Source organism: Cetorhinus maximus, chromosome 1 (assembly GCF_964194155.1).
Source record: "Cetorhinus maximus chromosome 1, sCetMax3.hap1.1, whole genome shotgun sequence".
Lineage (NCBI taxonomy): Eukaryota > Metazoa > Chordata > Chondrichthyes > Lamniformes > Cetorhinidae > Cetorhinus > Cetorhinus maximus.
The window spans coordinates 188,451,984-188,478,067 of NC_135879.1; the positions used below are offsets into that span (position 1 = coordinate 188,451,984).

The following is a 26,084-nucleotide window of genomic DNA, read 5'->3' on the forward strand; positions in this document are numbered from 1 at the left end:
TTCAGCCCTTTGAGCCTGCTCCGCCATTCAATATGATCAAGACTTATCTTCTACTTCAACCCCATTTTCCTGCACTATCCCCATATCCCTTGGCATTTTTAATATGTAGAAATCTATTGATCTCAGTCTTGAACATACTCAATGACTGAGCCTCCACAGCTGCCTAGGGTAGAGAATTCCAAAGAGTCACCAGAGTGAAGAAATTCCTCTTCAACTCAGTCCTAAATGGCTTGCCCCTTATTCTGAGACTGTGTCCCCTGGTTCTAGAGCACCCCAGCCAGGGGAAACATCTTTCCTGCATCTACCCTGTTGAGCCCCGTAAGAATTTTTTATGCTTGAATAGGGTCACCTCTCGTTCTCCTAAACTCCAGATAATAAAGACCCAGTCTATTTAATCTTTCTTCATAGGACAATCCATATGTCCCAGAAATTAGTTTGGTAAACCTTTGTTGCACTCCCTCTATGGCAAGCATATCTTTCCTTAGGTAAGTCCACCAAAACGACAGTGGCATAGTGGCATCGTCACTGGACTAGTATCCCAGAGACTGGGATAATGCTCTGGGGACCTGGATTTGAATCCCGTCACGGCAGATGGTGAAATTTGAATTCAATAAAAAGTTAGAATTAAAAGGCTGATGATGACCACTAAACTATTGCCGAAAGAACCCACCTCATCGTTAATGTCCTTTAGGGAAGGAAACCTGCCATCCTTACCTAGTCTGCCCTACATATGACTCCAGACCCAATAAATGCTGGCCTAGCCAGCGACACCAGCATCCCACTAATGAATAAAAAACAATACTACAGCTGTGGTCTCACCATGATTCTATATAATTGCAGTAAGACATCTTTACTCCTATGCTCAAATTGTCTTGTAATAAAGGCCAACATACTACTTGCCTTAATTGCTTTTTGCACCTGCATGTTAGTTTTCAGTGACTCATGAACAAGGACATCCAAGTCCCTTTGAAGTTCAACACTTTCCAACCTCTCACCATTTAAGTAATATTCCGTATTTCTGTTTTTCCTACCAAAGCGGTTAACCTCACCTTTCTTCACATTGTATTCCATCTACCAAATTTTTGCCCACTCGCTTAGCCTCTCCAAATTCCTTTGAAGCATCTTTGCATCCTCCTCATGACTCTCACTGCTACCTAGTTGTGCGTCATCTGCAAACTCAGGAATATTACATTTAATCCCCACACCCAAATCATGATATAAATTGCGGATAACTGGGGCCCAAGCACTGATCTTTGTGATACTCCATCAGTCACAGACTGCCAACCGAAAATGGCCCATTTATTCCTACTACTCTTTTCTGACTGTTAACCAGTTCTCAATCCATGCCAGTATATTCCCCCCAATTCCATGTGCTCTATGCTCCTATGCCAGTCTTGTTGGACAGCTCTCCCAACTTTGACACCAGTCTCCAGATGTTAGTGAGGAGGACTTAGCAGGACTGAATGTGCCATAATTCAATGCCTCGTGTGCAGCCAAAGAGCTCATCCAATTTTATTCTTCATTGTGGTGATATAACCGAGTGACTCACTAGGCCATGTTGGAGGGCAGTTAGAGTCAACCATGTTGGTTATTTTTTGGATGACCTACCTGGTTCAAGTAGCTATTCTTTATTTGTTAGCCTAAGCAGTGAAGAGTGTTGTAGATTATTCTACCTAGCTTCATCCTATTTTTCTACAAAACTCATACCTACATTGAAGGTCAGGAATATAATCTTCACCTGATTTTCTCTCACTTGCTCAGGGCCACTGGGACCAATTTAACTACCACTACCTGTGGTGACTGAAATTAGGCATTTCAGCACAAACCAAACTCAAGACCATCCTGATCAGTGTGTATCAGTATCACTTTTCACAGTGTGCTGAACAACTGAGCCATTAGCTTACGCATTAAGCAAGTCAATCAATTTTACACTCACTACATACAAGTCTAATTACTGAATTGTTTAAATTTAGCTACTCATGAAACTCACTGCAGCAAATTCACTGTATTCTTTACCCACCTCGAGTTTGTTCACTAGTTTCTTCTTAATGGCATTCTGTGCTGCTACATTGGTGGCTATTCGTAAACCTTCAGCAGCTTCTCTTAACCTCTGCTGCTGCTCCTCACTGTCAGGATTGGCTGCTGCACCCTAAAACAATGATAATTGAAAGAGTTTAACCCAATTACATAGGGTATCTAACATTTATGTCAATGTAAAATCACAGCTTAATTATTGAATGTGTAATGTGATAAAATGCCATCAACAGTTTACATCATAAACAAGCAAAAAGCACAAAATGCTGAAAATCTGAAATAAAGAAAGAAAATTCTAGGCCGATCAGCACGCGAATGTGAAGTGATTAAATGCTTTCTCTTCCAAAATAGATCAGTCTTTTCCCTTTCCAACTCTGATGGGCATGCCGTGCATTTCCAGCATTTTCTATCTCTAATGAAAGAAAGTCTATTGTGTGATTCTGTTAATTTGGCAATAAATTTTATTATTTATAACGTTTGCATGACACCTTATTTCAAAACAAGGGCTGGGATTTTCCGGCCCCGTCATGGTGGGACCCACCGCAGGAGACTCGGCAGCCCAGCCAAAAGTCCATTGGCTTTCGGTGGGACTGGCCGATCCTGGTGACAGACAGGGCCAGAAAATCCCGCCCAAGGGCTCACTTCTCAAGTTAGTGATTAAAAACGGAGAAGTTCATAGTGATACAACTTTTCTTGGTTCATACTGGAGAAGATAATTTTTTTGAATCTACACAATTGTTGAGAAATGAGCAGCTTCTTCTCAAACATTTTGGTTAGATTTATTAAAATTCTGATACCAGGATCAGACTATTTCAGTGAAAGAAGCTACGTTGAACTCGTCCAAAATCAACTAATTTTTCAACACAGAACTGTGTATGTCCCACAGTTTGCTTTAGGCTGTAAACTGGACTTTAATTGTTTAATCCAGTTCTTTACCCACTCACCATGATCTTCCGTGCATTGCGACAAGAAAAGCAAAATTCTAGGGTATAATGTCTAATGTAAATTCTTGTAACATTTTTGGATTATCCCTCTCCTCCAAAGGCCTCCGTCAGGTTCCATATCCCAAGTGAGTTCTTGCATTCTATCATTCAGAATGAATCTTTAGCTGCCCAATATTTTGGTAATTTACAGCAAGTTCGGTTTCGAACAGGAAATCCTTGCCACTGAATTATATCGTGCTCGATTTATCACATGTATTCAGGTGATACAATAAACGATGCACTGCAGGTTTATCATAGTTACAGGTTTAGTTGTTCCTCCGTCCCCAAGTGATTCAAAACACTTGTGCTAAACTTCACAGTGAAGTTGGCCTTCCACAATGTCCGTGAACGTGAGCCTTGCGTGGCGATTTGCAGCTGACCTTGTAAGTCCAGAGGGACATCTATCTCTAGCTCTTTAATGGCTTCAGGTCATCTAACCAATTGAGACAAAGCAGACCAAAAAAGCACTCACAAAATTTTGACTAGAACAAAGGAAATTTAAATATGTATCTCAAATTATTATAAAGCTGCCAATCATGTAAATACTTAAACAATAATACATGATAGCACCATTTCAATTACACGATTTGGCCCCTCCTTATACCTGGCTTATACCCTGCTTTAACATTTTTTCTAAGGCCACCAAGTATCAAGGATAATGGGCCAATTTTCTGAGAGCGAAGTTCATTTTTAATCCTTATGCTATGCAGTGACAAAGGGAAAAGCCAACACGAAAAAAGCATTACCATTAAAAATTACATGTCCAATGTGGGCTAATATGTCAATTTTTGCGAAGTTGGGAGAGCATGCACTAATAAAAACATTCAAAATACAATGGTTAAAACTCCTTAGCATTACCTTTGCAGCTTCCACCATCTTAGCTGTTGCATCTGCCAATAGTTTGGCCGCAGAGAGCAGTTTTCTGGAGTTCTCAAGATCAGATTCACCTTCAGCATCAGCTTTAATAGCATTGACCAAGTCTGAAGTAGCTTGGGCCAGAATTCTAGCCTGTCGTACCATTTCACCTATTGTGAGAGGGGGTGGAGATTACACTTAATATTCAAGCAAGATTCCAAATAGAAGATCAGCGATATTTTCACTGTTAGTCAACCTTGGCTCAGTGGTGGCACTCTAATCTTCAACTCAGATAGGCATGGGTTCAAGCCACACTCCAACAATTTAAGTACATAATCCAAGCTAACACTTCACTGCCTTACCAAGGGAGTGTTGCCCTGTTCAAGACTCTGTCTCTGCCATGTTAAATGAAGCTCCATCTGCCCTCTCAGGTGGACGTAAAATATCCCATGACACTATTCAAAGAGGATCGGGGGGCTCTCCCAGTATCTTGGTCAACATTTGTGTATCAGCTGAAGCTCAGCACTCTCACCCTGAGTCACAAGGTTCTGGGTTCAAGCCGGGGGGGGGGGGGGGGGGGGGGGGGGGGGGGGGGGGGGCGGGAGGCGGTGACATAGTGATATTGTCACTGGGCTGATGATCCAGAAACCCAGGGTAATACTCTGGGGAGATGGTGGAATTTGGAATTCCACAGCAGATGGTGGAATTTGAATTCAATAAAAAACTGGAATTAAAAATCTAACAATGACCATGAAACCATTGTCGATTGCCATAAAAACCCATTTGGTTCACTAATGTCCTTTAGGGAAGGAAACCTGCCGTCCTTACCTAGTCTGGCCTCCATCTGATGCCCCCTGAGAGATGCCCACATCCCATGAACGAATAATAAAAAAAAGCCCCACTCCAACAACACAAAAATCAAGACTGTCACTCCAGTGCAGGACTGAGGGAGTGCTACACTATCGGAGGGACCATCTTTCAGATGAAACATTAAACTGGGGCCCTCATCTCTGGTGGATGTAGAAGATCCCATGGCACTATTTTGAAGAAGAGGAAGGCAGTTATCCCCAGTATCCTCAATCAATATCACAAAAAACAGATTTCTGGTCATTATCACATGGCTGTTTCTGGGAGCTTGCTGTGTGCAAATTGGCCATCACGCTTCCTGTATTACACCAGTGGTCACACTTCATTGGCTGTAAAGTGTTTTGAGATGTCTGGCGGTCATGAAAAGTGCTATGTAAATGCAAATATATAAATAAATGCCAACATAGAAATAAATGCTATATATATGCCTTTCTTTCTTTAAGATTTATCACTCAACCCAACACTATGAAAATAGATTATCCAGTCATTTATCTCAATGCAGTTTGTGACAACTTGCTGTGCAGAAGTTGACTGCCACTTTTGCCTGTACTACAAAGTAACTACATTTTTTATTAAAAAGAACTCAATTGGCTGGGAAGTGCTTTGGGACATTTTGAAAATGTGTTAGATGCTAAAAATGCAAATTCATTCATTAGATACCACAAGCTATTCCATCAAAGGGGGCAAAAATAAAGCTCTTTGTTCAAAAAAGATAGAAGCAAACATCTGTTCGTGTTCTATTTTGTTTATACGGTGACTTTAATTAACCAGATGGCTCAGCAATTCAGGCAATGAATAAATGCATCACGCACTTATTTAAACTATTTCTATTTACTAACAATTCATCCATGGGAAGTGAACTTCGCTGGCTAGGCCAGCATTTATTGCCCTTCCCTAATTGCCCTCGAGATGGTGGTGGTGATGGTGAGCTGCCTTCTTGAACCGCTGCAGTCCATGTGTTGGAGGAACACCCACAGTCCTGTTAGGAAGGGAGTTCCAGGATTTTGACCCAGTGACACTGGGCACTTAAAGGAGCTCAAGGCAATTGGAAAGAGCATGGTTTTGTGAAAGGAAAATCATGTTTAACCAATTTATTGGAGTTTTTTGAAGGAGTAGCATGCACAGTGGATGAAGGGGAACCTGCAGATGTACTGTACTTGAATTTCCAGAAGGCATTTGATAAGGTGCGACATCAAAGGTTACTATGGAAAATAAAAGTGCATGGTGTAGTGGGTAACATATTAGCAGAGGTAGAAAATTGGCTGGCAGAAAGCGGAGAGTATGCATAAACGGGTCTTTTTTGGATTGGCAGGATGTGACGAGTGGAGTCCCGCAGGGGTCTGTACTGGGGCCTCAACTTCTTACGATTTACATCAATGACTTAGATGAGGGGAGTGAAGACATGGTAGCTAAATGTGCAGATGACACAAAGATAGGTAGGAAAGTATGTTGTGAAGAGGACATGAGGTTGCAGATGGATATAGATAGGGCGAGTGAGTGGGCAAAGATCTGGCAAATGGAGTTTAATGTGGGGAAAATGTGAAGTTGCTCACTTTGGCAGGAAGAACAAAAAAGCAGAGTATTACTTAAATGGAGAATGGCTGCAAAATTCTGAGGTGCAGAGGGATCAAGGTGTTCTAGAAAAATGAATCGCAAAAAGTTAGTATGCAGATACAGCTAGTAATTAAGAAAGCTAATGGAATGCTATCCTTTATTACGAGAGGGATTAAACATAAAAGTAAGAATGTTATGCTTTAATTATACAGGTCATTGGTGAGACCGCACCTCGAATACTGTGTGCAGGTTTGGTCTCCTTATTTATGGAAGGATGTAAATGCATTGGAGGCGGTTCAAAGAAGATTCACTAGATTGGTACCTGGAATGAGTGGGTTGTTTTATGAGGAAAGGTTGGACAGACTGGGCTTCTTTCCACTGGAGTTTAGAAGAGTGAGGGATGATTTGATTGAAGTATACAGGATTCTGAACAGCCTTGACAAGGTGGATGTCGAAAGGATGTTTCGTTTTGTAGGTGAGTCCAGAACTGTTTTAAAATTAGGGGCCACCATTTTAGGACAGTGATGAGCAATTTTTTCTCTCAGGGTTCTGTAACTTTGGAACTCTCTGCCTCAGAAGGTGGTGGAGGTGGGGTCAGAGAATATTTTTAAGGCTGAGGTAGATAGATTCTTGTTAGGCAAGGAAATCAAAGGTTATCAGGGTTAGATGGGAATGTAGAAATCGAAACACATTATTAGCCATGATCTTATTGAATGGGGAGTAGGCTCGAGGGGCCGAATGGCCTACTCCTGTTCCTATTTCTTATATGACAGTGAAGGAATGACGATATACTTCCAAGTCAGGCTGGTGTGTAACTTGGAGGGGAATTTTCAGATGGTGGTGTTCCCATGCATCTGCTGCCTTTGTCCTTCTAGGTGGCAGAGGTTGTGGGTTTGGAAGGTGCTGTCAAAGGCACCTTGGTGAGTTCCTGCAGTGCATCTTGTAAATGGTACACTCTGCTGCCACTGTGCATGGAGGGAGTGAATGTTTGCGGATGGGGTGTCAATCTAGAGGCTGCTTTGTCCTGGATGGTGTCAAGCTTCTTCAGTGTTGTGGGAGCTGCACTTATCCAGGCAAGGAGAGAGTCTTCTAACACACTCTTGACTTGTGCCTTGTAGACGGCGGACAGGCTTTGCAGGGGTTGGGAGGTGAATTACTTGCCGCAGGGTTCCTAGCCTCTGAACTGCTCTTATAGCCACAGTATTTATATGGCTGGTCCAGTTAAATTTCTGGTCAATGGTAACCCCCAGGATGTTGAGAGTGAGGGATCAAAGTGATGGTAATGCTATTGAATGTCATGGCAAGTTGGTTAGATTCTCTTTTATGTTCGAGCTGGTCATTGCTTAGCAATTGTGTGGCACGAATGTTACTTGACACTTAGTGGACCAGATCTGAATGTTGTCCAGATCTTGCTGTATGTTGAACAGAATGCTTCATCATTTGAGGAGTTGCAAATGGAACTGAACACTGCAGTCATCAGCAATTTCCCATTTCTGACTTTATGGTGAAGGGAAGATCATTGATAAAACAGCTGAAGATGGTTGGGCGTAAGATGCTACCCTGAGGAACATCTGCAGCGATGTCCTGGGACTGAGATGACTGACCTCTGACAACCATTTTCCTTTGTGCTAGGTATGACTTCAACCAGTAGAGAGTTTTCTCCCTGACTCCTAAGGTCTAATACAGGCAGGAATTATACAGTAAATGGCAGAACCCTTAAGTGCATCGACGGGCAGAGGAATCTCGCTGTACAGGTCCACACGTTACTGAAAGTGGCAATGCAGGTGGATAAGGTAGTCAGGAAGGCATATGGCATACTTGCCTTCATCGGCAGGGGCATTGAGTATAAAATCTGGGAAGCCATACTGCAGCTGTATAGAACCTTGGCTAGGCCACGTTTGGAATATTGCATGCAATTCTGGTCGCCACATTACCAGAAGGATATGGAGGCATTGGAGAGGGTGCAGAGGAGGTTTACCAGGATGCTGCCTGGTCTGGAGGTTATTAGCTATGAGGAGAGGTTGGAGAAACTCGGATTGTTCTCACTAGAGCGACGGAGATTGAGGGGTGACTTGATAGAAGTTTACAAAATTATGAGTGGCATGGACAGAGTAGATAGTCAGAAGCTTTTTCCCAGGGTGGAAGAGTCAATTACTAGGGGACATAGATTTGTGAGAGGAGAAAACTTTAGAGATGTGCGGGGCAAGTTTTTTACGCAGAGGGTAGTGAGTGTCTGGAATTCGCTGCCAGAGGTGGTGGTGGAAGCAGGTACGATAGTGGTGTTTAAGAGGCAGCTTGACAAATACATGAATAGGATGGGAATAGAGGGATACGGACCCTGGAAGTGCAAAATGTTTTAGTTTGACAGGCAATATGATCAGCACAGGCTGTTCCTGTGCTGTACTTTTCTTTGTTCTTTGTTCAGTCTCAGAAGGTCTCAGGTTCAATCCTTAGTCAGCATAGAGTTAGCTAATCTCAGCTGGGACAATAATTAATAAACTTTAATTTGCCTCAGTGAGTCGAGGTTAGATAGATAGAGGGAAAAAAAAGCCATCAGTGATCATGCCCTAATTACTATCCAGCCACTCGTGGTGAAATAGTGTATGCTGTATTGGGCTGCTGATACTCTCAGCCCAGGCTAATATATTAAGAATGATAATTGAGCAAGGTACTGAAGGGTTCTGCTATCTACACAGGCTCAACACCTTCAGCAATGGTAGAAAGTTAACAATTGGAAATGCAATTAAATTTATACATATAGAACCAACGATTGTTTTATTGAAACTGATGGAAGATTTGGGCACCCATTAGATTTAACTATTGCTTTAGAAAGCTTTAAGGTTACATTGCCTTTTTCTATCAGACTCATACTTCATGTTTAATAACCATAGTTTTTTATTCTGTATTCATTCCATATTAGCATATATTGTAGGTGCACCATTCAGAGCAGCAATTTCCTTACCAGCATCCCCCATAGAGCTGAAAATGTTTTCTGTCACTGTTAGAATAGTGTCTGTCGCCTGATCATAGCGCCCCAGTGGGTGTCCTCCAGCAGCATACAGTTTGATATGCTGCAACAGGTCATTGAGGGCTTGAGTCACAGCAGTGGCTGCTACACCGACTTGTTTCAGCAGCTGCTCATCATTTGTTGCAGCCTGTGAAGCCTCCACACATCCCTCCACTGATTTAGCAACTAGTTTCCCAGCTTCAATCAGCTGTTCCTGGCATACAGGAGAGCTGATAGTTGGAGCTACTACCTGTAAAAAGAGGGAAGATGTGGAAAATTACTCCTACTTACAAGCATGATCAAAGGGCATTTAGGAGAGAGTGATTTAACAAAAGTCATTTTTTACTTCATTAAGTTCCTACTTTTGGGATAACATTTATCTCAGCTGTCATAACAGAACAGGTTCACCAGATCTAATTACCATGCCACCTTTGTGACATGGTTTGAGATTTAAATGATTTAAATTCTAAGATGAGCTATAAATGCAAAGATATTCCATATTCTCCAATTAAATGCTACAAACCTTGCCTGTAACCAATAAACCTTGAAATAGTTACCTTAGTGCAAGCTACAAGCTGTGATGTGGAAAGTGCACACTGTGTTGCAGCTGCAATGACACGGTTCTGTAATACTGAATCCTCCGTTTTCTGAGCCACATTCTTTGCCTTCAGGACCAAAGCTGCTGCTGCATTTGCTACAGCTTTGGCCAGCTGCATAAGCATGTCCTAAAAGTGATCAGAAAATGGAAAGTCATGGCATGTTTTAATGTTTGGTATGTTTGAAATAACTACATTTGATTATAAAAAAAACTTTGGGAATATTATTAGTACATTTTATTTTACACATGTCGATTTTCAGAATTTGTAGCACATTAGAATTCATTTAGATCTGTAATAGTCTGAAAATGTAGAATCATGTATACAAAAATCACTGCCATTATTAGATGACAGTGAAGTTAGCAAAACTGAAAAGCACTGTCTAGTTTTCATGATACTAATTGACTGTATTTGCTCTACTTTGGCTTAACATTATCACTAGATAAGACATCAGGTCCACTTGACAATACAAGTGTTCTGCATAAAACATTTATATTAAATTTTATGCAGTTTTTCTTCCTGATAACTCTAGCTATATAGAGACAATTTAAAGCCAGATCAAAATTTTAAGTTCCATGATAACCAGAATTGCCTTTTTCAAAGATTGAAGCAATGCAATTAAAACAAATAATCAAATAGGAATATATTCATTTGACACAATTAAGTGTGAACAATCACTTTGCACTTATCCCAACATGCACTGGGAATTACTCAATCACTGCTGGGTAGTTAACTGCAGATGTTCAGGTCATAGCTGCTAATAATGCAGCAAACTGACCGGGTTCATTTGGTATGAATGAAAATAATCAGTCCAGTTTTAGAAGTTAAAAGATTTTCTGTGTAGAATCTAGTCATATTACCCCTATAACACTGGGATCCTTGAAGTTTGTCTCTGATGTATATAGATTGAGAGGTAAACTTGGGCCACAACTTGCTGGAAAAATAACGGCCCGAGAACAACTCTTATTAATGTGCAAATCAGGCAATAATGAGTTGTGAATTTCTCAAACTTGGTCATTATTTTATGCTGCTCTACTGGTTGCTTAACATGAATTGCACCTCACCCATCTTTCTTACTATTTTTCCTCCTATACATATTTAACTCTTTCACCCACTTTAATTCACTGCTTCTAAGTCAGTCTTGTTCCTTTTTAAACCCACAAATCTCATTGGTTAAGGATACATTCTCCTGGCCTAGCCATTCACCCTGTTCCTCGTTGCCTTTGGCACACCATCAGCTTGCATTTCTAGCAAGTTACATCGCAAAATCTTTGAGCTGAAGAGAGCATGGAAAACGGCAAAGACTGTTTTCCCACCTCATCAAGGTCCTGCCCATTAGGTAAATAGGATCCCACAAACAATAACAATGGGATCATTTCTATATTCCATGTACTGTAGATCTCTCCATAACAGCAGTCCTGACATATGGCATTTGCACCTTTTGAATTAAGTATTTTTGCCCAGAGAGTTGGATGCATTATAGAATTCTATCAAATAAGCACTGCCAAACATTGTTATTTTGCCAGTGCCACACAATTCAGTTTCAAACAATGTAGGGTGGAATATTTGCAAAGCAATTTTATTGCAAATTTAATTGAGAGATAAGTGCAATCGAATTTCCATTTGAATCAGTTAGTACAATATCTGAGATTTAATGTTATTGACAATCTTGATTGTATATTTGGAAACAAATTGCATCAAAATGGTTTATTCAATGAAATAGTTGAATAAACTATGTTTACCGTTTTGAGAGCAACACCTGATATATTCCTTGCTGTGTATTTTTGTGCACCTACAGGAAACTATACAAAGGATTTACAAGATTCCAACAGAATGTTAACACATCAATAATCTCAATGACTAACGTTTAATAAATGTAATGTAAAATGAATCCTTTAGTGGTCAGCACATACCTGGAACCGTGGATCTGCATCACTTTCCCCAATCTGATGGAGAAGCTCACCACTTGTTTGACCGACAGTACCAGCAGCTGTAAGCAGGACCTGTCGAGGCTGCAATACAAAATATTAAACCTCTTAATACTTATGCACCTAATTAGAAAGAAACTAAATACATTTGACTTGTGGCAACTTACTGACTTTAACCAAAAGGAAAGCCACTAACCATAGTGATTGTTACACGACATTACCTGCTTACCATATCAATTGTATGCATCTTTAGTACTTTGCAATGATTGGTGACTTAAATAAGCTACATTTTAAATAATTAATTAGGTAAATTTGATCAGAAGGCTGTAAATAATGAATTATCTTCCCTGTTTTGCATTTCTAATAGAATGTACTAATACATTGATTAGGAATTTGGCTGAGTGAATATAATTTCCGTCCATTTGAATGTCACCAGCATTTTGTAATTGATAACAAATGTTCAACATAATCTTGCCACCTCTGTTGCATTTAAGGCAAATTTCAAGATGGGCAGTTAAATTAGTTCCTAAAAAAGGGAATAACAAATTTATATGGCTCTCTTCTTGGAAGAATAATTTATTCCAAGAATTTTGATTAAGAAATAGTTCACCTCAGCAGTAGCTGGCTGAGCAGTCTTCAGTAATTCTGACACAGCACAAGCCAGGTTTTTAGCAGCTTTCAGTAGCTGCTGTCCATTTGCACCCTCGTCCTCCATTAGGGCTGCCAGCAGTTTGACACCCTTTGACATCTCAGTTAAATTTGAGGAGATGGTTGTCACTGCGCATCCAACTGCCGTGTAGTCTGTATCAAGAGGATCTCCTGTAAAAAAAAATCAGCACAGTTTTAAAAATAGTGATACTATAATTGGCACCGAGGTTGACAATTAAATATGTAAACTGTACACTTATGTTTAATGCAGATATAAATTCTTCAAAAATAATGCATTACAATATATTCCCCTAGATACTTAGTAGTGACATAAGATTCTGATCTTAAAAACAAGGCAGGCAGCACAGACAGCCTGCTGCTATGACAGTTATAGCAGGAAACTATAAGAGAAGCAAACAAACAGCAAACAAAGGGTAAGACACCAAATCAAAGCAATCTAAGTTTATGAAAGTCCACTGATGCCTAAGTAATATTTGCTACTTTCAGCCTGTTTCAATGTTCAATTAGTTCATGGCTGATCTGTACTTCAATTCCATTCACCTCTCTGCTCCAGATCCCTTGATGCCATTTTCTAACAAAAAAAATCTATCAGTTTTAATCTTCATAATTTCTAACAGCAGCAGAGGATTGCATATTTGCTCAGTTTTCCCACTGCCTAATCACACTACTGACTGCCTTGCTCTTAAATCCTGCTGGTATTTTCTCTTACAATTTTAAAAATTCTTCAATAGGATATGAGGTAGGAAGGAACTCAGGAAAATTACAAACACCAGGGAAGTGGTATTGAGCAAATTGTTGGAGCTGTGGATTGACAAATCCCTGGGTCCTGATGGACCATCCATTCATCCTAGGGTCTTAAAAGAAGTGGCTAGAGAGATAGTTAATGAGCTGGTTTTAATTTTCCAAAATTCCCTAGATTCGGGGAAGGTTCCATTCAATTCGAAAACAGCAAATATAAATCCTTTATTCAAAAAGGAAGAGAGACAAAAAACAGGAAACTACAGACCAGTTAGCTTAACATCTGTCATTGGGAAAAATGTTAGAAGCTATTATTAAAGATGTCATGGCAAGACACTTGGAAAAATTCGAGGCAATCAGGCAGAGTCACATTGTTTTCTGAGAGGGAAATCATGTTTAACCAATTTATTGGAGTTCTTTGAAGAAGTAACATGTGCTATGGATAAGGGGAACCAGTGGATGTACCGTACTTAGATTTCCAGAAGGTGTTTGAGAAGGTGCCACATCAAAGGTTATTGTGGAAAATAAAAGCACATGATGTAGGGTGTAAAATACTGGCATGGTTAGAAGATTGGCTAGCTAATAGGAAACAGAGTAGGCATAAATGAGTCTTTTTCAGGTTGACAGGATACCACAGGGGTCAGTGCTGGGACCTCAACTTTTTACAATTTATATAAATGACTTGGATGAAGGGACTGAAGATATGGCTGCTAAATTTGCTGATGATACCAAGAATGGTAGGAAATTAAGTTGTGAAGAGGGCATAAGGCTACAAAGGGACACAGATAGGTTAAGTGAGTGGGCAAAGATCTGGAAAATGGAGTATAATGTGGGCAAATGTGAAATTGTCCATTTTGGCAGGAAGAATAAAAAACCTTATTATTTAAATGGTGAGATATTGCAGAGCTCAGGGGGATCTGGGTGTCCTAATGCATGAATCACAAAAGGTTAGTATGCAGGTACAGCAGGTAATTAGGAAAGCTAATAGAATGTTATCATTTATTGCGAGGGGAATTGAATACAAGAGTAGAGAGGTTATGCTTCAGTTATACAGAGCACTGGCGAGATCACATCTGGAGTACTGTGTACAGTATTGGTCTCCTTATTTAAGGAAAGATGTAAATGTATTAGCAGTTCAGAGAAGGTTTACTAGACAAATAACAGGGATGGGCTGGTTATCTTATGAGGAAAGGTTGGACAGGGTAGGCTTGTATTCACTGGAGTTTAGAAAAGTAAGAGGCACGTTGATTGAAACCTTCACGATCCTGAGGGGTCTTGACAGGGTGGATGTGGAGAGGATGTTTCCTCGTGGAAGGATCTCAAACTAGGAGTCACTGTTTAAAAATAAGGGGCTGCTCATTTAAGATGGAGAAATTTCCTCTCTGAATTCTGCTTTCACTGCCTTTTAAGGAAGAGAGTCTTTGAGTATTTTTAAGCCAGAGGTAGACAGATCCTTGATAAGCAAGGGGGTGAAAGGTTATCCGGGATGGGCAAGAGGTTACAATCAGATTAGCCATGATCTTATTGAATGGTGGAGCAAGCTTGAGTGGCCTACTCCTGCCCCTAATTCGTATGTTTGTATGTTCATTGATCCCTTAGAGGTTGAGACTGGGGAATTAATAATGACAAAAAAGTAAATGGCAGAGACTTTGAACAAAATATTTTGGATCAGAAGGCACAAAAAACAACCCAAGAATAGTGGGAAATCAGGGTGCAAAAGTGAGGGAGGAACTTAAAGCAATCACTATCACCATAGAAAAAGTACTAGGAAAACTAATGGGTCTAAAGGATGACGAGTCCCCCTGGACCTAAGGAATTTTTTAAAAATAACGTAACAAGTGATTATGATCTGGAATGCACTGCCCGAGAGTGTGGTGGCAGCAGATTCAATTATGGCTTTCAAAAGGGGAATTGGATAAGCATCTCAAGACAAAAATGTGCAGTGATACAGTGAAAGGGTGCGGGGAAATGGGACTAGCTTTGCAGAGAGCTGGCATGGACTCGACAGGCAGAATGTGCTGTAACTATTCTATGATTCCTAAAATAATCAAGATTCCATAACTAACTTTATTACTTTAAAATGTTCACAATAATCCTGCCAATTGTTAGATTTAATTTCATTTTCTAAACATACACTACAGTAACACACTCTTGTCTCTTTAACTCACCTGCAGTGAGATTGACCACTGACGCTGTGCCTGCAGTAATGGCATCAACTTGTGAATGGATCTCATGTTTGGATTCATCCATTTTATTTTTTCTCCATGCTTTTGAGGCCTAGAATGTAAAAACATTAAAGCCCCACATTAAAAATCAAATCCACACTATTTTGATGTCAATTTAGAATTATAGAATTACACCTGCAATAGAATTATTGCAGGACAATGGATTGTCAGGTCTACAGGATGACCTACATAACAGCATTCAAAGCAAGATCATTGTGTATATATGATATATATCAGAATAAAGCCTGATTTAGAAGCATGTTTGATGATGGGACAATCTTTGAGCTTATAGTACTGTGCTCCCATACAGGATAATCAGTCATACCACTGGCGAGTAGTACAGACCTTTTAGAGTAGATGCCAACAAAGTGATTAATACTCCATTTTTTATAATCCACATCCAATATTGAAACATGATTTAAATTAGAAATAAAAACATCATGCTTTCTTTAGTGCGCTGGCCAAGCGTGCATGGGGAAGGCGCTGGCCGAGCCCACGTGGTGATTGAAAAATGTATGCTCTTCATTAGAAGTTCACAAATATTAGATTTACTGCAATATTGCTTAAAATTCAAAGATTTTGTAATATAATGACTGGATTAATATAATATGTAATTATACAATTATATTGTGAATGAGGTGGGGGATTTTTCGCTCTCGCTAGCTCCTTTCTAATGGGTATAAAGAGTTTTTTTTAATTAATTCGTGGGATGTGGGTGTCACTGGCTAGACCAACATTTATTGCCCATCCCTAATTGCCCTTGTTCAGAGGGCATTTAACGGTCAACCACATTGATGTGGGTCTGGAGTCACATGTAGGCCAGAGCAGGTAAGGACGGCAGATTTTCTTCCCTAAAGGATATTAGTGAACCAGATGGGTTTTTTACAACAATCGACAATGCTTTCATGGTCATCATTAGACTTTTAATTCCAGATTTTTGTTGAATTCAAATTCCACCATCTGCCAAGGCAGGATTCAAACCCGGGTCCCCAGAGCATTACCCTGGGGTCTCTGGATTACTAGTCCAGCAACAGATTGCCTTGAGCAAAGCAGTAAAATTAATTTTTAAATAATGAAATGGCAGAAATGCACAATAAATTGTTATTGTTGATACTTATCGCACTACTCTAAACAAGATGCAACCACCTCTAGAGCAGTTATCTCTAAATAGTTGGTTACAAAAGTGTGGTTATTGCATCAGGAGTTGTTTTGCTTGAAGAGACTTCCTATTCAGAATAAAATCAAATCAAATTTGTACTGTCACAAGTCCGTATGATTCTTCTTCAGAATTGAAGAGTCATACAGACTCAAAACGTTAACTCTGTCTTTCTCTCCACAGATGCTGTCAGACCTGCTGAGTTTTTCCAGCAATTTTTGTTTCTGTTTCATAAAACTCATGCTTTTGTTAAAGGTTGTAACTTCTTCCTTTGACTCATGTTTATTAATGGAAGCTGTAAAGAAGTTTTTTTCTAATTTAGGAATACATACAATGTGGAAAATGATATATACATTTATCATCTTCATAATAGCCATTCAGATGACAAACAAGTGTGCTATTCAACTTAATAGTTAAAACGACTAATATCTCCATTTCCCTTGAGCAACGAGCTAGTAAACCACCTGTCTTATTTCAGAGCATATTTGCTATATCTAAGATGGGGTAAAACTGAATCTTCTTGCAAGTAATGTGTTCAACTATATGAGGAGCAAATTAGCATAGAAGCGATTGACTTGCAGAAATTCAATACAAAGTTAAGTTATGGTGCCATGTTACACATGTTTTGCATTTTTCCCTTTATGTAAGTAGCATAATTTACAATGCAACCTCTAAATATTGCTTTAGCAGGGTCACAAGCTGCTCGAGCAATTTTACTGCACACAGTTCTCCAGCAATGTATGACTCTAATATCCCTTGGACAAAATCCAAGTCCCTGAACCAGCAGCCATTATGCTACCTCTTCAGCCAACCTGATCCAAGAACCAATTACCCAATAGCTCGCAGTGCCATGCCACAGTGCCTGTTCTTCACGTCTGTTGTATACCTGTACAATTTCATCTTATGTCCGTAGAATCATCGATGTATGCATAAATTTATGCACTTGCACTAACATATACAGATCAGGTAGTTACTAATAGAACTGAAGTATGTAATGGTTCAGTGAATGAGTGAATCAATCATCTTACAGCATCATGTCCAAGGGGAGGCAAGGCATCGACATCATTCAGACTAGCTGTTGCTTGCTGCACAGCCTGCATGCTGGAATTAATAGTTCCCATGAGAGCTTGCTGTGCAGATGTCTGAAAAGAAAAAAGGCCATTGTAAAAATTGCACGTTAATAATCTTATATTAAAGAAAGCATTCATTCATTCTTGTACTGCTACCAACAGTTCACTATGGAATCTGCAGTGTTCAAAATATTGTTAAAAAAACAAGTTTTTTATTTTAAAGAGAAGGGATTTCTAAAACTTTTATTGAGTCAAGTTCAGCAATATCACCCAATAAAACATGCAGAACAGCTAGAAGTGTTCAGAAGTAAATAGCAATTCAAACTACACACACATTCACTTTTTATTAATGTTCTTGAACTCTAGATTTATAATCTGGCTGTCTTTAGTACTCTAACATGCACATTAAAAGAATGTTATGGACTGTGGAACAGCAGCTGATCGCTTCACCAATCAGCCAACTATAGTCTCCAAGAAACCCATCATTTCCCACTGCATAGGGCTTTCCTGATGATTCAATGTGCTTCTCAGATGGATGGGAACTGTTTGGTATCCATTCAACAGGCTTTTCAGTATTACCCTCAAAACAATATTAGGGTGATTTTTTTTCCATCTGTTTTGTGACCAAGGAATACTTATTTCTTGTTTATACTTGTTTGCAAAAGGAAAAAAAGGGCTGGAGACACCTGCAGGGACCCAGCGCGTTGTGTTATCCAATTACTTCCATGGGTTCCTGGGGGGGCAGATAGATAGCAACCAAAAATCTTCAAAACTGGCAGCCATTGCGGCTACTACAGGCCTAACAGTTCTGCAACAACAATTAACCTTACTTCTCTAGACTTCCAGGCACTTGGTTGTGTGCTAACAGAATGCAGGGTCTATTTATTGATCTGAACTGGGGTGGGAGTATTGAGAGAAATAGTAGTTGTGCTTCAATCAACTTTTCCCAAGTCAATTTTGATTTGTTCACAGCCTTCTTTTACCCCCCTACAAACCTACATACAGCAAGTCATATCATGCTACATTCCTGCAACAGAAAACCAATGAATCCTGAAGTGCTGACAGCACATGGGAAGGAGCTGATTGGTGAGTAGCTTTTATTTTCAAGTCTTAGGATTGTTTCTCTTTAATTAAGAGTCAAAAAAAAAGGTATGCAACAGCACACAGTTCCATGAAATACACATCCTGTTCCAAGTGGCAATTTCAGGACGCTTCACTAGGGCAACCACACATGCAGAAAGTGTTGTCAAGCTGGCAAAGCATGAATGAGCTCTGGTTTTCGGAGACTGATTGACAGCTAGTGTTACTGTGGTGCAGCTGCAAGGCTTAGTGTAAATAGCACTTTTCTGAGGCTGCTCAGAAGAGTGTGCAGGCAGAGAGGGAATGAATGACTGCCAGACAGTCAAGGAGTCTCCAGTGCATCTTGCTGATGCACTCCTCTGAGTGCATCACCACTGCAGGAGTGCTGAGTGCATCTTGCTCTCAACCTGCTATTCTGAATACAGGTGAGACTGATGGTTCCTCTGGGGAGTGCAGTCAGAGCCGTCAACTGAACCAGGGCTGGCTCAACTACACAGGGAGACGGGAGGAAGGCTGGGAAATCAATAGTGAAAAGTGATTCTATAAATTAGGGGAACAAACAGGTGTTTTTGTAGCTTCAAATGTGAACCCAGGATGGTATGTTACCTACCTGGTGCCAGGGTCAGGGATGGCACTGAGTGGCTGCAGAGCACTCTAAGGTGGGAGAGTGAACAGCCAGAGGTCATGGTCCATTTCGGCACCAACAATATTGGGAGAAAGGGATGAGGTCCTGAAGGCAGAGTTTAGGGAGCAGGACCTCAAAGGTAATAATTTGCAGATTACGGTGGTGCCATGTGATGAGTATAGAAATAACAGGGCAGACTGCCTGAATGTGTGGCTTAACTGAGGGAGGTGGGACCTGCCCCACCTTTGCACCCTTTGTGTATTAGATGATTTAACATACAAAGTTACTGTAAAAGTGGTTAACATAGAAACTAGAAGGAGTAGGCCATTCGGCCCTTCGCGCCTGCTCCGCCATTCATTATGATCATGGCTGATCCTCTATCTCAACGCCATATTTCCACTTTCTCTCCATACCCCTTGATGTCCCTAATACCCAAAAAATCAGCAATTTCTTTCTTGAATACACTCTGTGACCCGGTCTCCACAGCCTTCTCTGGTAGAGAATTCCACAGGGTGACCACCCTCTGAATGAAGAAATGTTTCCTCATCCCAGTCCTAAATGGCCTGCCCCATATCCTGAGACTGTGGCCCCTGGCTCTAGACTCCCCAACCAGGAGAAACATCCTGCCTGTGTCTAGTCTGTCTAGCCCTGTTAGAATTTTATACGTTTCAATCAGATCCCCTCTCATTCTTCTAAGCTCTAGTGATACAGACTCAGTCGAACCAATCTCTCCTCATACGACAGTCCTGCCATCCCTGGTATCAGCCTAGTGAACCTTCACTACACTCCTCCTCTATGGCAAGTATATTCTTTCTTAGGCAGGGAGACCAAAACTGCATGCAATACTCCAGCTACAGTCTTACCAAGGCCTTGTATAACTGCAGTAAGACATCCTTACTTCTGAACTCAAATCCTCTTACAATGAAGACCAAACATACCATTTGCCTTCCTAATTGCTTGCTGCACCTGTCTGTTTACTTTCATTGACTGGTGAACAAGGACACCCAGATCCCTTTGTACATCCACATTTCTCGATATACCATATATCGGCTTGCTTTATTAAAATGGGATCATCATGCAAGTAAAATCAGAAAGCATAACCACCAGGCACATGCCAGAGGGAGCAAGTATTATACCAAGGGCATTGGAACAGAATTTGGGGGCAGTGACCGGAGTAAATTATAGTTTATTTTTCAATAGTGACTGATAAGCACCAATTCGAAAAGATTTGTGTGTTCTTACATGTTAACCCAAGAACAAAATTAAAAACTTCATTTAAGTATAACTTCCTACCAGTGGAGGCATATGTCCTCTGTGCATCTGTCCACTGGTCACCTGCTGCTGGGCTGCTGGCATTGTTCCAACCTGAAAGCTCTCAGGACCCCCAGCACCAGAACGCATAATTGCAGGCAATGCTACAGATCCGTGCTCCACTTTTCCAGTTCTGTTAAACTGTTGCTGCATGATGGTAGACCTGCAAAGGTAACAGTGTGCACAAAATAATGTTAACTTACTGTATACAAATTGCAAGCACACAAAGAAAATCAGAAAACTACTCAAGCTACCGCTCATTTCTAAATCACAGTAGCATTTCTGATGTTAAACGATTAGACCAGAAAAGAACATAAGAAAATGGAAACAGGAGTAGGCCATTCAGCTTCCTTGAAGCCTTTTCTACCATTTAATATCCAAAGGTCTATCAACCTCAGTCTTACAAGTTCCAAGTGGTCGAGCATCCAACTCATTTTAGAAGGTGGGAGAGAGAAAGATTTCATAATTTTCACCATCTTGTCTGGGGAAAAGCGTTCCTGATTTCACTACATTCATTTTAGGATGAGGCCTATTTCTAGATTCCCCTCTGAGAAATAGCTGTATCAACCCTATTGCATCCCTTTATTGGTTAAGCACTTGGATTAAATCATTCCTCAACTTTCTATACTCAAAGGAATACATTCCAAATATACACAACCTATCTTCATAATTTAATCGTTTAAACCCAATTATCATGCAACACCTTTCTTTTGTACAATTAACATGCCATTGTTAAAAGTGCCACTTCCTCAGCCGTGGCTCAGTTCATAGCACCCTCGCCTTTGAATCAGAAGGTTGTGGGTTCATGTCCCACTCCTGGAAACCAAGAACTGTGAATGTACTCGAAAAGAGTTACATGCGATCTGTTGATAACTCGAAAGATTTTGAGGTGTCAGCTGTGGCTCAGTCCATAGCACCCTCGCCTTTGAATCAGAGGGTTGTGGGTTCATGTCCCACTCCCGGAAACCAAGAACTGTGATTGTACTCGAAAAGAGTTGCAATCTGTGACTGTTGGTAACTCAAAAGAGTTTCCTCACTTCTTGGGAGGTGTCAGCTGTGGCTCAGTTCATAGCACCCTCGCCTTTGAATCAGAGGGTTGTGGGTTCATGTCCCACTCCCGGAAACCAAGAACTGTGATTGTACTCGAAAGAGTTGCAATCTGTGACTGTTGATAACTCGAAAGAGTTCCTCACTTCTTTGTTTCAGGTCTTAAGGCACAATTACAATCACCAGGTGCAGTGGGGGGAGGGGGGGCACATGGAAGACTTCCTCTGAGAACAGTGATTGGAAGGAGATAGACCAGATTAGAAAGAGTTTGTTTCTGACTACATTAAAAGAATCTTCCCCAATTTCGTTTATCTGGATTGTGGACATTTACATTGGTCCCAAGTCCCTGAAAAAAACTGGGGTGGCTTACATGTTTTTTTTTTCACTTACTTCTTGGGAGACACAGAGTCCTCCAACATTGTGGATTCTTCGTCACCCTCCAACCCAAAATGGTCTTTGCTTTTTTTCTGCAAAGAGGAAAGTTGATTTATATATACACGGAAAGCCAAGTTCCCCAACATGCTCTTTACAAAACCACGGCTACCAGGGGACTCTTTTAAGAACCCTCCATTTCTCTTACATTCCTGCCAGTACAAATCTCAAACTCAACAGCCAAATTTTAATCAGCATTCAGTTGCTTAATGCAGAAACAGTTGGTAGCATTGTAAATGGGATGACCACAAAGGCTAAATCACCTCAGAGAGCTGCTAAAATTAGAAGATATTCCCAGTGGTTATCCACTAGAGAATGGATTCACCATTGGATTCGCAGCTCCAACCTGTACACATCTTTATTAATATGGTCAACGATTCAATGGTTTTCTTCAATGTAACTCATTCAACTTGACTTAGGAGACAAAAATTTCAAATCTTGACATCTAAGAATTTTGAACTATTAGTTATACTCGCAATTAATGTAAGAGAACACAGCTTCACTGTCAAAAATTCAATGATGGAAGCAATGTTCAAACTTACGTAAAGAATTCCACCAGCGATGTAAAACTGACCACTTTGCACCACATCCTTTCCGTGTATAGACACAGGCACCAAAAGTCTTATAATTCCCATTTGTCTCTTCATGATTTCTTACTCTAGTAAGTGCTTTAAAGTCACAATACTAATTTGTTCTCAATTCCTGTTTTTATGCCATCAATTTTAACCATCTGCTTATGTGATATTAAGAAATTTGGCTCCTTGAGCCTGCACCACCATTCAACACAATCATGGCTGATCTTATGCTTCAACCCCACTTTCCCACACACTCCCCGTATGACTCAATTCTCTGTGACACCAAAAATCTGTCTATCTCAGCCTTAAATTTGCTCAATAATGGAGTATTCAGAACCCCTTGATAGAGGATTATATGTTTTAAGTGAAGACATTTCTCACCAGTCATAAATGATTGGCCCCTAATCCTGAGAAAGTGTCAGCGTCTAGCCTGTTAAGCCCCTTCAGAATTCTAAATTCCAGAGAGTATAAGCCCAATTTACTCAGCCTCTGAACACCTTCTCATTCCCAATCTAGTAAACCTGTGCTGTATCACCCCTTGCAATCATAATTTTCAGAATTACTAGATAGCAAATAGAAATTCTGACCAACTTCCCAATTTCCAGCTAATGGTGCCAAAGCCAACTTTATCTTCCTCGGCCCTCCATCTCAATATCAGCCTAGGGCACAGACTAATGCATAATGACCCTTAAACTGCGTGTTCTAACAGTTTTATTCCACATTGTTGCACAATCTGTTTCTGGCAGAACTTTCCAGAATTCTTAGGGAATAGACTGGTGATCATTTTCATAGTTCTGTAGGTGCCAAAATTCCAAAGATTGAAAAATTTTGAATTCCTTGCCTATATCAATATCATTGGGGGTCCTATGAAAAATGTGAAACGTTTGTAAGCAAAATGAATGATAATTATAAGAAATTTACTGGAATACCTTTTTCAAAATGATATCAATGTATCCAGCTATAAGCTGTGCAATTTGTTCTCCTTCAGTTGTCTGAACTGAATAGTAGCCATCCTGATAGTCACCAAAATCCTGCATGACGGAAAAACAGAAAAATATACTTATATAACCATAGTGTTCAAAACATTCAAATTTAATCTCAGTTTATTGCCTTTTAGAAATTCCTGTTCTGAATTTCCTCCTTCAACTTGTGGTTTGGCTCAGTGATAGCAGGTTGTCTGAGTCAGAAATTCATGACTTCAAGCCACACTCCAGGACTCAAGCACACTAGTGCAGTAGTGCTGCAGTGCTGTACTTTAAGAGACACCCTCTTTTGGTTGGTGTGTTAAGCTAGGGCCCAGTCTGCTTCGTCAGGCGGATGTAAACGATCCCATAGCATTGTTTGAAGAGCAGTAGAGAATACTCGCAATGTCATGGCTCAGATTTGTCCTTTAGCCACCACCAAAAACAGATTAGTGGGTTATATCTCGCTGCTGTTCATGAAGGCTCACTGTGTGGAAATTGATGGCCCTATTTGCCTACATAATAATAATCACAAAGCTTCAAAAAGTTTAAGGTGCTTTGAGCTGTCCTAAAGCAGAGGGTGCTAAATAAACTCATTTACTTTACGGTAGATGTCATTCAATTTCTTAATTGGGACGTTAGACAGTGCATCTGCTTCCTGAGCATCTGCTCGTGAAACTAAGTGATGTGTACAAGTAGTTGGCTCAGTCTCCAATTTTCCTCACCTGCTTTTTCCTTAACTGGTAACCCCTCCAAATAGGTCAGAGCTCAAAACTACAACAGAGGATGGAAAAATAATGTTCTTGTTCAACCAAAATTGAAATTACTGGATAATCTCAATCCCAATTGCGTTTAATGGGCTTTTTTTTGGAAGCACAACATTAATTTGAAAAATTACTTTGAATCATCAAAAACACACTGCACTCCAAAACACTCGAGAATGGTCCTGTCCTTATGGATCTATGTAAAACTATCTCCCTCATTCTTTTGCATCGACATTTGTTGGGGCATGGGGAATGTTCCTTCTAATCTATAACTTAAATTACCATGGCAATATTTGGTGGCGTTTGAGCCTATTTTCTTGCAATTTCTGAGGCTGGAACACAAATATAACTTTTTTGTTCTCAGCAATGGGCCCAGAAACCCTATTTTTAAGTTGGTAATTTTTGGCATTTTAACATGATAAAGCACGTCATCAAAATTTGAATTTGTTTTAATGCCAATTTACAAGACTGGGCATATTATTGCAACAAAAGGAACAAAACTATATCTTGGCCTTGAGATTAATTGTGAAATTACCCAAGGACATCACAAGTTGCATCACTGCTACTCTTCGGTAAATATGCTCTGAGACAGCCTTGACATATGTATTGTCTGGAAAATGCAATCTGAATGAGCTAGATTTCACTCAACAGGATGCTATTACTGTAACAGACAGAATTCCAAGAGTTGCAAAATTGCTTTGATTATCAAAATGATGGTTCGGATGCAATCAGAACACAAAGTCCAAAGAGCTAAAGTAAATATATTACAATCCCAGAGTTGTAATAAAAAAATTATTACGTGGTCGCAGACTGACATTGTGAACACAGTTTTGTGTAAACTATAGATAACACAAATGTTTGTTGCAATAAGCAATGTATTGCTCAGATCAGCTCAAAAACAGTTTTTGCTATGTCTCTGGGACTTTTAATACAAAATTGCAATTGTTCAGATGAAACCTTGCCAGAACTTATAACAAATCATAGGATTTGTTATGGCCTTCAGCTCAAATCATAAACAGCAGCACCAAAACTAAGGCTTTACTTCCCAACCTCAAATTCTTCCCTTCACATTCCCCATTTTGAACACAGCAATGCATTTGACCAGTTAACCCAATTGTTATTTTTTATCCAAGTGAGAACAGAATCCTCACATATGGAAGGACCACAGTTAAATGCAATTCTGTCCATACATACTGCCCTCAGAGTTTATGGGATAGCTTGGAGTAGACAGCTGGCTGATTTTCTCCCTCCCCTTTACCAGCTTAGAGGCAGAGGCTAATTGTAGTGAGCAACACCACAGCCTCAGCTGATTCAGTATAGCCCCGATCTATCACTAAAAATTTGTCTGTTTGTTCGACTCATTAGCTACGTGTGCATTAACCACTGGGCTACAGAACCTCTCTGCCATAGATTTTAAGTAGATAAACTACTTCATTCCATCCATCGTGCCTGTGTTGCCCCTTTGAAGGAACTACCCAGTTAGTTCCACTCCTCTGCTCCCTTGTCAAACTTTTTCAAATTTTCTCCCCTTCAAGTAATTACCAATTCGCGAGTGAAAATTACTACTAAATCTGCTTCCATTACAATTCTACGTAGCGTATTCCAG

At 40.1% G+C, this 26,084-nt stretch overlaps 1 protein-coding gene across 4 annotated transcripts in view; it reads right to left on the bottom strand.

Moving 5' to 3' along the window:
* The window catches only part of LOC144685960 (talin-1), a 255,104-nt gene that overhangs the window by 94,662 nt on the left and 134,358 nt on the right, over nucleotides 1-26,084 (bottom strand). For 3 of the 4 annotated variants that reach the window (XM_078551029.1, XM_078551047.1, XM_078551038.1), the window contains exons 12-23: nucleotides 23,682-23,783; nucleotides 22,136-22,212; nucleotides 20,681-20,861; nucleotides 17,641-17,754; nucleotides 15,400-15,508; nucleotides 12,435-12,643; nucleotides 11,810-11,908; nucleotides 11,639-11,698; nucleotides 9,858-10,025; nucleotides 9,256-9,550; nucleotides 3,876-4,042; nucleotides 2,021-2,149 (exon numbers count right to left, since the gene is read on the bottom strand). In XM_078551029.1, the coding sequence (XP_078407155.1) occupies nucleotides 2,021-2,149; nucleotides 3,876-4,042; nucleotides 9,256-9,550; nucleotides 9,858-10,025; nucleotides 11,639-11,698; nucleotides 11,810-11,908; nucleotides 12,435-12,643; nucleotides 15,400-15,508; nucleotides 17,641-17,754; nucleotides 20,681-20,861; nucleotides 22,136-22,212; nucleotides 23,682-23,783 (1,710 nt within the window). The remainder of the gene's footprint in view (nucleotides 1-2,020; nucleotides 2,150-3,875; nucleotides 4,043-9,255; nucleotides 9,551-9,857; nucleotides 10,026-11,638; nucleotides 11,699-11,809; nucleotides 11,909-12,434; nucleotides 12,644-15,399; nucleotides 15,509-17,640; nucleotides 17,755-20,680; nucleotides 20,862-22,135; nucleotides 22,213-23,681; nucleotides 23,784-26,084) is intronic. The other variant, XM_078551056.1, reaches the window with a different exon arrangement.